The sequence below is a fragment of the Nannospalax galili genome, unplaced genomic scaffold (assembly GCF_000622305.1).
Source record: "Nannospalax galili isolate Female #2095 unplaced genomic scaffold, S.galili_v1.0 scaffold891, whole genome shotgun sequence".
Taxonomy (NCBI): Eukaryota; Metazoa; Chordata; class Mammalia; order Rodentia; family Spalacidae; genus Nannospalax; species Nannospalax galili.
This window is the reverse complement of record NW_008330576.1, coordinates 581,651-597,364: the sequence shown is the minus strand read 5'-3', so window position 1 is coordinate 597,364 and position 15,714 is coordinate 581,651. Positions and strand designations below refer to the sequence as shown.

Genomic DNA, 15,714 nt, shown 5'->3' with positions numbered 1-15,714 from the left:
GTCTGGCAGGGCTGCTACCAAAAACACCCATTCCAGGGAAGGATCTTCCAAGAGTTACATATTGGGGTCAGCCTCCTGGGGAGCCCCACTCTATAATCTCTATCCTTGAAGAGGGATATGAAGAAATGAATACTTGAAATAGCTAAGGGGATAGAAAGCTAATGTTCCAGCCCTCATTGTCTCTCTGGGAATGTCTGCACACATCACACTGGCCTGGCTCACAGCCAAAAGCCCTCACCAGGATGTAGAGAAAAATGTAGAGGTGGTGGGTCAGCCAGAAGCCCCGGAAACTGCGACGGCGGAAGTGGTCGGAGGCAAAGACGTACATGATGGCCAGGACCAGGAGCAGCAAGACCCCGGTGAGGCCTGTGAAGAGAGGAGGAGGGCAGAAGGGCAGTGCTGTGTGCAGCCTGTGTTCTGAGGTATCCAGCCAGGGTCACTTTCCACTCCTCTGCCCAAAGTTGGGGTGGTAAAGTGGTCTCTGACTTAGGGGGCATCTCTGTTTCTCTCCCACCCCCAACACCCTCTGGTCACAGGTATCTTTAATTCCAACAGATCTCTTTCATCCTCCATAGACGTGATCCTTTCTACCTGTCATCACATTGTTTTCAATGTCTGTCTCTTTCCTGACCTCAGGTCCTCAAGAACAAGGATCACACTAGGCTGTCTCACAACTAATCCTCTTGCATACTGTAGGCCTTATATAAATGTGTGCTAAATGAATGAATGCACAGGTGTCTACTCTGGAATCTCTGGGTCAGACACTGGAAATTTCAGCCTCCGCCTTCATGGAGTCAAAGCTGCATTCACTACTCCATGCAGTTGTCATAGGACATAACACAAACTCTGGACCTATTAGTGCATGATTGGGACCACACTGTCCCTATTCACTGCCAGAGCCTCTTGTCCAGCCTGGAGTTGATAAAAAAAAAAAACAAAAAACCTGTCTTTCATAGAGGATCCCAGACCAGGGGTACACAGGGGGTAACGATGGAGCCAGGATAGCGGGTTCGGAGGGCGGGGCACAGAATAGTCCCTCTGGTGATCAAGGAGGAGAGAGGCAATAATTAGGAAGATTAGAGCCCTGCCATGTAGAAAAGCAAAGGTTAAGAAGGGATTGAACCACAGCCTGTAAAGTCCTGAAAGGAGCGGAGAGCTTAAACACAGACTTATCCACCAAGTCCCAGTGTGCAGCAGTCAGCAAGTACCCTCTGAAGTTCAAAGCAGAGCATTTTAGGATTTAAAAAAATTTAAAAATCCATGCTGTGTTTCACAGAAAGGAGAGTGTGTGTAAAACACATCACCCTGAGGAGGGAACAGACTGAAAAGAGAAGCAGCTTCCAAGAGTTTGAATAGATTCACAGCTAATAGCTCTAAAATGGGTGATTCTAGGAAGCTGGGACTATGTCCCCACACAGCTTTTGTCAAGACACCCTGTAGGGTGGGCAGAGGCTATTGTCTGGCTTGATAAAAGCCTGGTCCCTCCCCCTTGCAGCTGGGGCACAGCATTCCTCAAAGCTACTGTCATTGTTGTGTGTGCATTGTAGGGAAGGCCCTGCTCCCATTCCTCGGAGAATTAGTGCTGAATAAGGGCCTGTAAGCTCTTCCTAGGGAAGAAATGATCCCTGGGTTGGGAAGAACTGGATTTTAGTCCCTTAAGTCTCCTGCTGTCCAGGAGTGTTCTCCTCACCATGAGAACCGAGTGAGTCTGGCTGTTCAGTGACAGATAGAACCCAGTTCCTGGAGTTCAGAGACAGCCCTGGACATTGAAAGAGGGGACCTCACCTGGTACAGTCTGGAAGAACCACCAGTAGTACTTCTGGGGGAACTCAGATCTGTGTGGAAAGCACAGCAAGGAAGAGTCCTGATAAGATTCTCTCGATGTCTCAGAGAGACATTCTCTCGATGTCTCCCAGAGGAGATGCCCCAAGCCAGTCCCCAGTCTCCCTTTCTGCTGACTTGGGACTGATGGCTCAGGTTGGCCATTGTCTGTCTAGCCCAGAACTTGGAAGGTGTTATTCTCCTCTGGGTCAAGAGGATTTGTCCTCTACTTGCAAGGAATCCCCACTCCCAACACACTCACCCATTATCATGGAAGAGGCCAGGGAAGAGGCAAGAAAGGACGCTGAGTGGGCTGATGGAGAACAGGTACACATTCACCACATGGCCAGCACTGTGTAAAACTAAGAAAGACCAAAAGGGAGTAATGAGCCCTGGGATAGCCCAGTGAGGGAGGACAGCACATTCAAGTGGTAAATCCTGCCAAACAGACATGGAAGCCTGAAAAAGGACCCTTGGGATCTGGACTGCTGATCTCTAATACGTTCCTGGTCTTTCCCCATTCTACCCATGACCACAAGCTGATTCCTTTGATTTCTTTCACAGAGTTGTTTTAAAACACAATAACTAGGAGAACAATACTTTGTACGCTTGTGCTGGGGTGTAGCTCATCAGCTGGAAGCTAGGGGTAGGGTGCTCTTGAAAGGATGAGAAGAGCCACTTAGGGCAGTGTGGGCTCCTGGGCTTATTTCACCCCACATCCTGACCAATTCCATCCTTATAAGGTCATGCAAAATTAATATTAAACTTAAGTGCAGGTAGAGGAGTGAGCCACCAGAGGGCAAAAAGCCAACAAAGGCTGAAGGTTCTCAGAGAACCCCAGAAGAGCAGCCCCTGCCTGTGAGGACGATGGCTGTAGAGGCAATGAGGCGATGGAAGTCTACTGCGGCATCGAAGGGAATGTAGCGGTTGAGGAAGGTCTCCCTCAGGAAGGTGATGAGGTTGCGGCACATGGTGAGCAGGATGTAGGAGAACATGAAGGAGATGCTGGCCGCTGTGCCCCGTGACAGGATGATGCCCACTCGGGTGGTGTCAGTGATGCCCCTGTGGTGTGCTGCAAAGGCATAGTCTGCAGAGGGGAAACAGTGCAGAGGGCAGCAGGTTAAGTAGGTCATCAGCCGCAGACCCTGGGTAACTGCCACTCATAACAGGCCGCCCCGCACAGTCTCCATTCTAGGAGGCCCCACTTACCTAGTCAGTCACCCAAACAACCCTGCTACTAGGGTAGTTACTTACCACAGGCCCTGCCCCATGGGCTGTATGTCACTCACAACAGACCCCACCCTTGGGGAACTCTCTTGAGGCCTGCCAAGTACCCCAGGCTTGCCATCAATGTCACTCACAGTAGGCCCTCTCCAGGAAGAGTGCCCCAGTGATGGCATAGAACACCGCCACACAGCCGATGTGGCGCCGGTAGTTCTCAATGAAGCGCTTGAACTGCTGCACCGTCTGATGGCGACGGCTGCGCTGAAACTTCTCTCGGTGTGCCTCAGTGAACAACAAAGGCTGGAACGAAGTTACCCTAGGAGACAGAAAGCCTCAGCCTTGGGCCAGTGGGACTCAACACCAGTGGAGACCCACTACTCCTGAGGAGCCTCTAAGAAGCCAGGGGCTGCGCCCCATGCAGAAGCAGGTTTCAGACCCCAGAGCTCCACTGACTGCCTCTTAGCTGTCAGCTGAGAGCCAGCCTCCAAGTGGTTATTTCATCCCCAGGGAGGCACTCCATCTACTCCAGGGTCCATTCACAGACAGCCCCTCCTCCTCCCTGTCTGTAGTTCCCAACTCCCACCAGGCACCCACAGTCAGCCTTTAGAAGGCTCTATGGTGTCTCCTCCATGAAGACTCCTCTAACTTCTCAGGCAGAGATGAGAGAGGGTCCCTGAGCTCTGAAGCACCCTCATTCTTCCCACCATTCCAACATTCATCAGAAGGGCATTGTAACGGTTAGTGCACCAGATGCACTTGGCCATTCTGGGGCAGAAACAGTTTCTCTGCTAGCACCCCAGTGTTGAGCATAGTGCCCAGCATCATGTAATGAATGAATGGTTGTTGAAGGGATGCACAGGCTGCAAAGCCAAAGCAGACCTACTTCTTGCCAAACCTCCGTCGAATCTCTTGAGGAGGGTCTGTGTCCATGGGGCACTGCAGTCTCTGTGGTGACAACTCAGACTTGATACTGTTTCGGGAAGAGTGGGCACTCATCCTGGGAGAAGGACTAGGAAGGAATTGGCATGAGGTAAGATTTTGGTCACCTGTTGCTATTGTTCTGCCTCCAAACCCACTTTGTCCAAAAAAGACAGCAGGATTCCCACAGATAGATGGATAGATGGATGGATGGATGGATGAAGGATGGATGGATGGATGGTTGGATCCTTGCCTGTGCTCTGCTTCCAAACCCACTGTTTCCAGAAAATAACAGAACTCTTGACAGCAGGATTCCCACAGACAGATGGAATAGATAGATGATAGGTAGGTAGACAGAGATAGAGATGATGATGATAGATAGATAGATAGATAGATAGATAGATAGATAGATGATAGATAGATAGATGGATGATAGATAGATCGATCCTTGGGATTCCCAGCTGAGGCCTCCATTTATGCCTATGTCCTATTTTATAAGGGCATCTGGCCCAGGCAGTAAGTGAGCTCTGCTCAGACTCGGCAGGCTTTCCTTTTTCACCCTGGTGCTGGATTGTGTCCACTTAAAGAAGGGCCATCATCTAGTTTGTATGAGGACACTACGTAGGGCAGTGGTGGCCCCAACACCAGCCATTATAGAGAGCAAAATGGCAATACTCAGATGGACACTCACCAGATCTTCTCCTGACTGATATAGGAAGCTCGCCGGCAGAGGTTCTTGATGACTTCAGGCACCTCTACCCCTGCAATGCAGAGCCTGGTTAGGGAGCAGCTCAGAGTCCAGAGTCCAGGAGAGTCCAGTTCAAGGTGCAGTGCCCCATCTTTCCTATGTTCAAACCTGTAGAGAGTTCCTATCCAGAGGAGGCCCTGCCTCTGGGTATCCTAGCCTCAAGCCCCCAGCCCCAGTGGGAATTAGACCCAATTGTAGATGATAGTTATATAGGAGATCACTCAAATTCTTTCTTTTATGTGTTTGAAAATGTTCATAATAAAATGCTAGAGAAGCCCCATTTCATAGTTCCTATCTGGGCTGAGCACTGAGAAAGGCAAGGCCCAGTTGTAAATCCAAGATCTTAAAGGAAGCCTGAAGTCTCCAGGGCACTTTCAAGTTCTGAACCTATCCTGGAGATGTCCTTGGCTTATGGTAAACTAATCTAAATGAAATTCAAGTGTTTAAAGATTTATTTTCATTTTATGTGTATGAGTGTTTGCCTGGATATATGTATGTGTACCACGTACATGCCTGGTGCCCACATAAGCCAGAAGAGGGCATCAGATCCCTTGGAACTGGAATTACAGAAGGTTGTGAGTTGCCACGTGGGTGCTGGGAACTGAACTCAGATCCTCTGCAAGAGCAGCAAGTGCTCTTAACTGCTGAACCATCTCTCCAGCTCCAAATTCAAGTGTTTAAAAGAAAAGGTGGTCCCCAGTTGGTGGCGCTGTTTGGTAAAGTCATAGAACTTTTATGATGTGGAGCCTTGCTAGAGGAAGTGTGTCATTAGGGGCCGCTTTGAGTTTTCTCTTCCAGTTTTCTCTCACTGGTTCCTGGTGTGCAGACCAAATGCCATCAGCCAGCTTCCTGTTCCAGCCATCTGCTGCAGTCCCTGCCATTGTGAACTCTAACCCTTTAACCATAAACCAAAAGAAACTTTCTTCCTTAAGTTCCTTCTAGTCATGGCATTTTATTGCAGCAAAAAGAAAGTAACTAATACAGTACAGATGCCTATATTCCCTAATGGTCCAGGAAACAGCAAATGTGGCAAAATAGTGATCAGTATCAAAGCCAGGTGAAAGTGAAGGATTGTTTGCAGTTTTCCTGTGTTTTTTATCCTGTCATGTAAAATCTTAAAATCGGGAGGAAATAACAAAGGATACTGATGATTAAAAGTGAAACAAGACAACACACCATGCTTTCTGCTTAATCTCCAGTCTTCTGCCTAGTCCTACAGGGCTGAATGTCCCTGGGCCTCTGTGGCCTGGCTCATGGCCAGGTGCCTCCCTGGCCTCTGCCCTCAGGCCCAGGTGTCCATTGACTTGGCTACGTGGGAAAGGGGTAAAGCTGCAGAATCAGGAGTGTTGTGTTCCTCTTCACCAGCATCCCTCACTCTCGGGGCCAGAGGTTCTTCTACATCTTGCCTAACTTGCTATTATTCCCCAGGGGTGCTTCCAGCCCCCACTCTTCTCATAATCCTGGGAGGGACTGGGTTCTGTCTCTACATGCCTCAATGAGTATCTCAAGCTAAGAAGACATTGTGACAGCTCAGAGCAGGCCACACACAGATCCTCCTGCTTGCTACCTGTCCCTTCCTCACTCAGACTCTGGCCTCCACCCTCTTGAGTCAGACACAGGTAGGGCAGAACATAGTGGGAAGGACAACAAGGTTGGTCCTTGATGCACTCAGCAAAGATTTGTTGAGCACTTCGCCAAGAGATATACCACACTACGTCCAAAACCTTATATCCAAGTTGAAGAGAATGTGGCTTGGCTCAGGTGGGGTTGTAACAAGGCCACAGTATTTCCTCCCTGCTCTGGGTACTAAGCTTAGGGGCACAGGGGCGGGGTGGATTTATCAAAGATCCTGGGGAAGCAGGGCCCCAGACAACATCTCCCACTCCAGGTCAGGCGAGGTGGCACACACCTGTTATCTCAACACTTAGGAGGTAGAGGCAAGAGGGTTGCCACAAGTTCAAGGCCAGCCTGGTCTATATAGAAAGTTCCAGGCCAGCCAGAGCTATACATAGCAAGGCCGTCTCAAATAAACAAACAAAAGTCTCCCACCCCATCCTGACGCCACCCACCCCAACAGCAGGGCTACATTCATGGATCCTAGATACTTTTATCTTCTTGGGCCTCTTCTCAATACAAATACAAATAAATTAGAATGTTATTTGTTAACTATGTGGGTATATAAGGGAGGATATAATCCAAGCTGGCTGTATTACATGTTCATCATTATATTCATTCTTTGTTTCTGGCTTTAAAATAACTTACAACATTTCTGTGGGGTCCTAAAAGTACATAGGCATTGTGCCTGATAAGTCAGCAGTACCTTTGACACACAGTTGTGTGAATTGGAGATCACTGTCATGGTCGCGAAGCATAAAGTGAAAGTCTTCCCATGTTAGCTCCTCCTTGTCCTGGAAGCCTGACTCCCGGAACATAGACTCTGCCACCTCAGTCAGCTGGGCCTTGGACAGACAGTTGTTAGAGATCTCGATGAAGGACCTAGGGTCAAGGGAGGGGAGCCACCAGGCTCAGATACAAAGGCTCACTGACCATCCTGCCAGATCTTCAGGGCCCATATGATAGGGCCCCTGCCAGCTGAATCCTAAGCCCCCTACCAGTTCTAGAAGGCTCTGGTTCCAAAGAAAGGAGGAGGCTCCTACTTCCACTTTACACTTCTGCTGTCCCTTTGATGGGCCCTCCTTCCCCTGGCAATCCTTGTCCTGGATATTCCCGAGAGTGTTGTCGAAGACCAACCTCAGCATCCTGATGAATTCATCCTTGGAAATGAGGCCATTTCCATCAAAGTCATACATGCGGAACATAAGGCGAGACTTTTCCTCAGGGGAACCTGGAAGAAGGACTCTGAGGAAGCCCCTACCCATCTTCTAGAACCCCTTATCCAAATTCCCAGGCATCTACAATGGTCCAAGTGTTCTCCATTTCCCACAGGCTGCACTTTGGCCTCTATCTAGATGATTGTTTTCTCCTCTCTCACCTTTCATGAAGACCACCAGGATGTCCAGGAACTCCCGAAAGGACAGGTAGCCATTGCCATCCTTGTCAGCCAGAGAGAACATAGACTCCACAAACATGTCCTGAGGCTTAAGGCCCAGGGAGTCAGCAAACTCGGCCCGGCTAAGTTCACAGGTCAGGGCCTCCCGCACCTTCTGGGATGAGTCCAGGGGCAGGGTCCCTGCGTCTGCCTTGTTGATGTCCAACACCTATACTTGGGCAGCCACAGAGGGAGGGAGAGAAAGACAGAAGACTTCCTTTACTTGCAGGCTGGTAGAACCTTGGAGGAGATGCATTCAGAGGCATCTGTCCAGCACACACTCCCATAAGCAGCCCAGGTCTGTGGGTAGCTCCTGGGGCTGTCTATATTTATACCGAAGAGTCCTGGTCCTCTGCCATAGCTGATTGGATCAAGGATGCACATTTGACCACAGCTTGGGATTTGGAATTAGAACCAAGAGATCCCAGATGTATTCCGACCTGGCACAATATATGGACTATCCTTTTCCTCTGTGTGCTCAGAGACACGGGAGAAAGAAGAGTCAGAGAAAATGGAAGTAGTCTAAGAGAGAAACTTTCTCTCACAGACCTTTCCAGGCCATGCTGAAGTCCTCCCTTTGGAATTCCCAAGACTATCTGAATCCTTTATGTCTTTCTTACATCTAAAAGGGTTTGAGCTGGGTTTGGGAGAGAATTCTCATTAGAGGCCATCTCCATCTCACCTGAGGACTGCCCAAGCAAGAGAATAGACAGTGAGGGAAGCAGGTAGGCCACAAGTCACAGTACCTGTTTTTCCTGCCTATCAACAGCTGCTTAGTCCAAGCCTGGTTGTGTTTTCATGAGAGAAACACTGCAGCTTCAGACAGGTACTTTAGTGGAAAGAGCCTGGGACCGGAGGCAAGAGACCTGGGTTCATGTCCCAATTCTGCCACCTGTGTGTTGCATGACCTTGGGCACATCTCTTTAGTTGTCTGGGGCTCATTTCCTCACCTACTTATCTCACAGGGTTATTATGAAAATCAACAAGAGAGGCTATATAGGAAATGACTTCAAAATGGAAAGTATAGGACAGTTACCAGGGATTGACAGCCATCCCCAGGATCCAGCATCTTACTCACTTTCCAAAACAAGGGCTTCCCTTCATCCTAATGAATACTGAACTTAGTAGAGGTGCCCAGGTTCTACTTGGGCCCTGGTAAGGAGATCCCAGACTGAAGGCCTCTTGGTTTTTGTGCATACTCAGTATTCAACTTGTAGCGTTAAATCTGGCACAGAGTATACACATGCCCATTAAATGATAGTGAGTTCTCACTCCTGCTGGATACCTTTGTTCCTGTTCAAACATTAATTTTCTCCCTTCCACAGTGCTCTTCTGCTCCATTCCTTTCTCCTGAGCCCAAACTTTTCCAACTATGAGTCCTTGCCAAATCTCACCTCCATCATCACCTTACACTTGCTTCAAAACTCACTATCTTTTTGGAAATCCTAGACCATGTGTTTCCTGGATCACTTTTATAACCCTCATCCTTTACCAGTCCTTTGTGTGCACATATCACCGTCCCAATGGAATGTTCAACTACTTAAGTGGGAAATGCAGGCAGTATTTATGTCTACCCACCTCCACCCCATGCTGGGGATGGAACCTAGGCAGGTGAGCACTCTATTACTGAACTACATCCACAGATAACCATGGGTTTTGAGACAGGGTCTCACTATATAGCCCAGGCTGGTCTTGAACTCCTGATCCCCAATGCTAGGATTACAGGTGTATACCACCATGCCCGGCTGTATTTCAGGTCATATCTCTACTCCGTTGCTCTGCCAGGATGCCTTTATTTTTGAATTAGAAGTAGACATCAGGCTGAAGGGATAGCTCGGCCATTAAAGGCTCAGGCTAACAACCCCCCCCCCCCAAAAGTAGACGTCAGTCTAGGAATTTTTTTTCTTTGTATCTATCTTATTTCTCCACATCTTCCCAATACTTCTCAGAAGTCCACATGGTAAACATTAATACCCTATGTTGGCCCTTGGCAGCTATACTCCATGAAGAAGGCCCCTACAGTGCCTGGTTTGCCCTGCCTCATTCCCGCACATTGCCTCCCTGGAGCTTACAGAAGGGGTCAGGATCCAAATGGGTAGGGACCCCTCCTTGCAATAAATGTAACAAGGGCTCAGAGGCTGCTTTTGCTGAAAAGTACCACTTGGGCCTACAGATGCCTCAAAGAAGAATAAATCTTGGCATCTCTGCCTTTATTTTGTGTGTCTTTTTTACTTTGGGTCAGATTCTTGCTGAGTTTGGATTCATAGGCATGCTAATCATTTAAGGAGTGTCTGTCTAAAAACTGGTGACACTAGGTTCCTTAGCCCTACATTTACCTAATCTAGCGCATCCCTTTTCAAGATGGAAGACACCAAAATAAAAGTAACTATGATATTTGACAGCCAGATTTTATATCCTGTTCTAGATCCCTAATAAGTTGCCTGAAAATCCCTAGTTTTCACCCTAAAATTGCAGTCACCTTGGATTTCAGGAACAGTAGCACCTACAGAGAGATCAACAATGATGAAACTAAACAGAAGCAAGTTCCTTAAGATGGGGACTTAGGCTACCCCCTTAAGCAAAAGAAATCATTTAATGGGAACCAGATTGTTCTTGTCTCCTTAAGTGACAAGTGGTAACAAGTTCTCTGGAGCCAACTTGTAGAACTAAAACTGAGATACTGATCAACTAGACCACAGTTGACCTAGACTGATAAACTATGCATGCCTCTTGCTCCCCACGTCTGTCCCTTCCTTATATAATCAGGAAGCACATGTCAGTACCCCCAAAGATGGTGCTGAGATGTTTGGTCTCTGTCTTTCTGACATGGTTTTGTTGATTAGATTCTTTCCCTGACTTTCCATTTGATTTGTGGGGCAAGTGGCCAATCCCAATTTATTAGGGCACACCCAGCCCCTCCAGATTCTGGCCTCTTGCCTAGGACTCCAGTAGCATAAAAGTCTGGTGACATGACCTAAATCATAGCATCTTTGATTGTCTGCTGGAATTCAGAACTTCTGATTTGCCCAGGAATTATCCTTACTCATGCAGGTAAGGACACCACCACTTGCACGTACACACTTCATTCTGATCTCATATACCCACCTGGGAGAAAAGGTGCCTGAAAAATGTCTCAAGGAGGTGGCTCCGTTGCTCTCGAGTCACAGCTGCCCTCATCAGCTCCTGCTCCCGCAGCTCCCACTCCTGGAAGCTCAGCCCACTCTCCTTCAGAGCCCCCCTGAGGTTTTCCACCAGCACCTGCCGCTCTGCCTCCAGATTAAACAACAGCACCTACAAGGTATCAGGAACAAAGCCAAACATTTGTCAGAGCTTCTCAAGGCTAGGCACTTTATGTAGATTACACAGGGGTTATTGGGATGGCCTTGCAAAAGAGAAATTATCTCTCCCTTTACAGAAGTGCAAATGAGCTTAAGTGGCTTGCTTACAGGTGCAGAGTTAGCATTCAAAGGTCTTTGTACAAAGCTTTTCTTCCCTGGACTCTGTACTGAAGAAGGGAGTGAGAGGCAGGGGGCAGAGGGTAGAAGGGACTGTGTGCCAGGTGGTCAGAATCTAATCAGCTTCCTGTGTTGCTCCTCTCCAAATCCCTAAACATCTACTAGAGCCTGAAATGACAGGATAAAGAAGAGGACCCAGCTTCTTCCAAGAACTCCTAGCTAGGACTTTTAAGAGCATCTTAAGCAAAGAAGACTCCCAGTAGCTGCAAGAGTAAGAGGAGGAGACCGTGTCTTCCAGCAGGCCCAGAACAGGACAGGCATGTTCAAGTTTATTTCTCCATCAGGCACCACATCCAGTGACTAGAGACCAGAAACCTGCCTTCTGGCTCAGTGTTCCTTCCCCTCCACTTAACCACCTTATGTCTGTGACTGTGGAAAAGCAGCCAGGGACCAGTTGGACCATACCAGGTCATACTCTTTGGGGATCTTGAGCAGCAGGGTACGGCGTCCACGATTGTTGGATAGAACAAGGTTGACCTGCTGTGGAGGCCGCAACTGGACAGTACGGAGCACTGTGCGCCTGCCATCTAGCACACGGATCTGCCCCGGCTGCAGATGCACAAGCACAGGCCTGCAGGGTTCCTTTCGGCCCTGCCATTCCAAAGCTGGGGATAGAAAGACATGGCTGGGTCAACTGGGATGTACCAGGGCACAGTGGGAGAGAGAGGGCCAGCTCAGGGCTGAACTTAGAGCAAGACTTTCCGCAGGTCTTAGACTCCTTTCTGAGTCCTGAAGGTCATTCTCCCTCTCCACCAGTTCTGCTGTTTCTCTATCCTATGAGGAGAAAAATGACCACTATTTCCTGAGTACTTATACTGCGTGCCCACGATAGTGTTTTGAATGAACTATTTCATGTCATCACAAACCTATGATGTAGGTGCTGTTATTATTCCTGTTTTACAGGTAAGAAGAAACAGGTTTGGAGAGATTTAAAAGTCTACTGAAGGTCCAACAGCCAGCCCAAAGTGGTTGAACCAAGATTCCAATCCTGGCCTGATTCTAGGCCTTCATTAATCTGTTGCCTATAATTCTGGTGTGAGATGCAGTAAAGGAGTCAGGGATTTGTGACTCATAGTAACCCTGTGAGATGAAGGCAGGATCTTATGACTCTTCCACAAGTGTATCACATTCCATTTATTTAGGATCATTGAGAGGAGCTATGGAGGTTGGAAAACTGCAGGTCTAATGTGGCTTTCCCAGCCTAACTAGGTCTTGCCTATGGCCCTTAAAAAAAAGAAGCCTTTATCTTATTAGACTTCTGGATGGTAGTAGGGACCATCCACATCCTTCCCATCACCACCTTGGCTACCCCCAGGCCTACCTTCCACTCCTCCCACAAGCTTCTCAGACATGATGCTTTGGCGGTCCTGTCCCTGGAGCCTCTTGAAATTCCTCATTCGAAGTCGGGCAACAATCCAGGCACTGAGCAAGCTGACTGGGTGGGAAGTGGGGTAGGATGCTCAGGGAAAGGTGAGGGTTGGGAAAAGTGGCTCCCTTCCCAACTCCTTTCCTTAGGAAGATCCCCTGCTTTCCCTACCTCTTAGCTCTCCTGCTGCTCAACTCAAATTGTGAGGCACCATGGAAAGAGCTACTTTGCATCCCATGGGAAGCTTTGGGTAGTGTCTAAGATACCAGTCCTGCCATTACTGCTACCACTATTCAGTTCCCCTCCGAGCAAGGGACAAGCTCAGATTCCTCAAGCCACAGGTTGGACTCACCCTACCAAGCTGCTGGGCCATCCACACACAGCCTTGCCAAAGACTAAGTCCCAAGCTCTTGTTCCAGCACTGCATTTGCCCCAGGTCTTCTTTTCAAGTGAGGATTTATCACTAACAGTCCCCCAGACTCAGGATCCTGCAAACAACTGTGGACCAGGGACTCACCCAGGCTCCTGACCAAGCTGTGCCCTGAGGGGGGTGGGGATCCCAGATCAGGGAAGCAAATCTCCCTGAAGCTCATGATAAATGAGCTAGACACCTCTCCTGTCCCCTTTGAAGCCCTCATTTTTCTTGTCTACCCAGAGGGACAGTACTCTGTAAGGTTTACTGTCATACATGAAACAACCCTGACCCACCCTCTAGTTTGACCTCTCAACATCTCCACCCTGTCTGCCCATCACTCTTACCTAAAGGGAAGCAGCATAGGGTCCCAATGGTAAGCCCGAAGCCAAATCCACTGCCATCAAAATAGTCCCGAATGAAGAAAGGGACACAGGCTGGCAGATCCTTGGTGCTGAGCTGACCTGGCTGTGGACAGGGGTCTCCTGGGGAAGCAGAGGAAGTCAGTACTGGGTACTGGGCCATAAGCTCTGGCACAGTCCTATGGCTGCTGGGAGTAGGATAACCTCACCTTATTTGACCCTCCTAAGGCCACTGGAAGCCCCCACCCCATCCTAGCTGAATATAGGAGTCCTCACCAGGTCTCTGAGAGTCAGTCCCTTCCCCATTCAGCACCTCCTGGGCTTGTACAGAAGGAAATTGTATGTGACAGTGCTGGCACCCTGAACCAAAGTTCCCAAAGGTAGAACCCTAGCTCACACCCCACTCAAAGTGGTTATTCGGACACACCAACCCGAGCCTATAACTAAGGAGGAGCAAGGCCCTGGACTCACACACCTCTAGCCATCCCTTGGTCACTTACCTGCAAGCCAAAAGAAGACATTAGACTGCAGGGCACTGGAAGACACATTAGTGACAGCCACTAGAATGTCCCGTAGGGAAATGTTTCTGATATCTGCAATCTCTTCCTTCGAGAACAACCTGGACATAGGAGCAGTGTGGAGCTGTCCTGGTTGGGGAGAGATGTAGGTCTCCACACCCAGGGACCCCATGGGAAAAGACACCCAGAGGGTTTGTGGGGGCTGTCTAGGGCAGGGCAGGTAGAGTCTGAGGTGGGGTCTAGGCAGGCCTTACCCATTCCTAGTGTTCTCAAACCAGTAGCGGTCACCATCTCGTAGCCGCACAAACTGGTCAAGAACAATAGTGCTGAACAGGGGTCCAGGGTCCCCCTGACTCTCCAAGAGCCCTCCTGGGAGCAGCTCTAGTCGAGATAGATCCTGATTATACAGAGCAGCTGTGGCCTCCAGCACCTAGAACAGAGGATGAGTGAGAGGACCCATTTCCAAGCCTAGGACAAAGAACCGGCTCCCAGAGATTAGCCCCAGGGATAATAATAAATGTCAGTAACAATAACTTGCTCCTAGAGAGTGAGTATCACGCCCCAGGCACCACTCTGAGTGCTTTAACTCACTTATGGGAACCTTCTTACAGATTCAATTGCCTAGTCTACAAAATTTTAATATAACCAGCACCCAGTCCCCTGTATAATTTCTTGACAAGGCGTAGAAGCTGAAGGGAAGATCAGAAAGTGAACAGTTGAATGGCAGAATGTGTATTAGAAAAGGCTTTTATCCTTAGAGGTTTTGTTTTTGTTTTTGTTTTTTAAGTTTTAAAAACTAAATTTCTAGTCAGTAGTGGTCCCAGTGGCTCACACTTGTAATCTCAGCACTCAAAGGCTAAGGCAGGAGTGCCAAATGTTCAATATCAGCCTAGGCTACAGAATGAGACACTGCCTCAGCAAACAAACAACAGTCTCTTGACTATACATTGCTATTTGTTTATTTTACAACAGCATCTCATTCTGTAGCCCAGGCTGACCTCAAATTTGTGATACTCCTGCCTCTGCCTGCCATGTGCTAGGATTATAGATATGTGCCACCTTGCCCAGTACCAGTATTTCCTATACCATTCTTTTAAAAAATATTAAAATTTTTATTACATTTACTGTATTTGTGTAGTGTGGGTATGTGCACGCACCACAGTGCACATGTAGACGTCAGAGAACAATTTTCAGGAGTCAGTTTTCTCCTTCTACCAGGTGAGTCCCAGGAACTAAACTCAGGTCATTAGCCTTGGCAGCAATCCCCTTTACCCACTGAGCCATCTCATCAGCTCCTGTTCTTTAGTTTTCTTTTAGCCACATGACAGATTAGTTCCAATAAGACCTACGTGAAACTGAAGACTTACTATTATTGATTTGTCTCATGATTCCTATCTTTATGTAGATTTCACAAAGTTTGTGAGACCAAGGAGCACATTCCTTTTAGGGAGAGGTGAGGAGGGGATCTCTTGAGATAGGGTCCCACATACCCCAGGCCAGCCTGGAAATTGCTGACCTTGAATTTGTAATCCTCCTGCTCTGCCTTCCAAATTCTGGGACTATAGGCACATGTCACCATGCCTCAGCATATCACTTCTTTATACACTTTTTAATTCTGTACTTTCTAATAATTCTGCTGGTAAGGGCACCATGTACTAAGCACATAATTACAGAAACATCTCTGTGTCTAGATAGCTGGACCATGATAAGGCAGCTAAACCCGGTTCATTGACTAGTGATAGCTAGGTGATAGCTTAGGGTGTAATAGCCAACTTATGGAG

General features: G+C 48.3%; 1 protein-coding gene across 1 annotated transcript in view; it reads right to left on the bottom strand.

Annotated features, from left to right (window-relative positions):
- Positions 1 to 15,714, bottom strand: part of Duox1 (dual oxidase 1) — a 36,089-nt gene that overhangs the window by 9,507 nt on the left and 10,868 nt on the right. Inside the window, exons 13-28 of the mRNA XM_008849220.3 lie at positions 14,188 to 14,363; positions 13,916 to 14,034; positions 13,401 to 13,538; positions 12,597 to 12,710; positions 11,681 to 11,880; positions 10,866 to 11,051; positions 7,704 to 7,929; positions 7,463 to 7,556; positions 7,032 to 7,207; positions 4,655 to 4,724; positions 3,929 to 4,054; positions 3,183 to 3,361; positions 2,678 to 2,908; positions 2,084 to 2,183; positions 1,786 to 1,835; positions 239 to 366 (exon numbers count right to left, since the gene is read on the bottom strand). Of these exons, the coding sequence (XP_008847442.1) occupies positions 239 to 366; positions 1,786 to 1,835; positions 2,084 to 2,183; positions 2,678 to 2,908; positions 3,183 to 3,361; positions 3,929 to 4,054; positions 4,655 to 4,724; positions 7,032 to 7,207; positions 7,463 to 7,556; positions 7,704 to 7,929; positions 10,866 to 11,051; positions 11,681 to 11,880; positions 12,597 to 12,710; positions 13,401 to 13,538; positions 13,916 to 14,034; positions 14,188 to 14,363 (2,313 nt within the window). The remainder of the gene's footprint in view (positions 1 to 238; positions 367 to 1,785; positions 1,836 to 2,083; positions 2,184 to 2,677; positions 2,909 to 3,182; positions 3,362 to 3,928; positions 4,055 to 4,654; positions 4,725 to 7,031; positions 7,208 to 7,462; positions 7,557 to 7,703; positions 7,930 to 10,865; positions 11,052 to 11,680; positions 11,881 to 12,596; positions 12,711 to 13,400; positions 13,539 to 13,915; positions 14,035 to 14,187; positions 14,364 to 15,714) is intronic.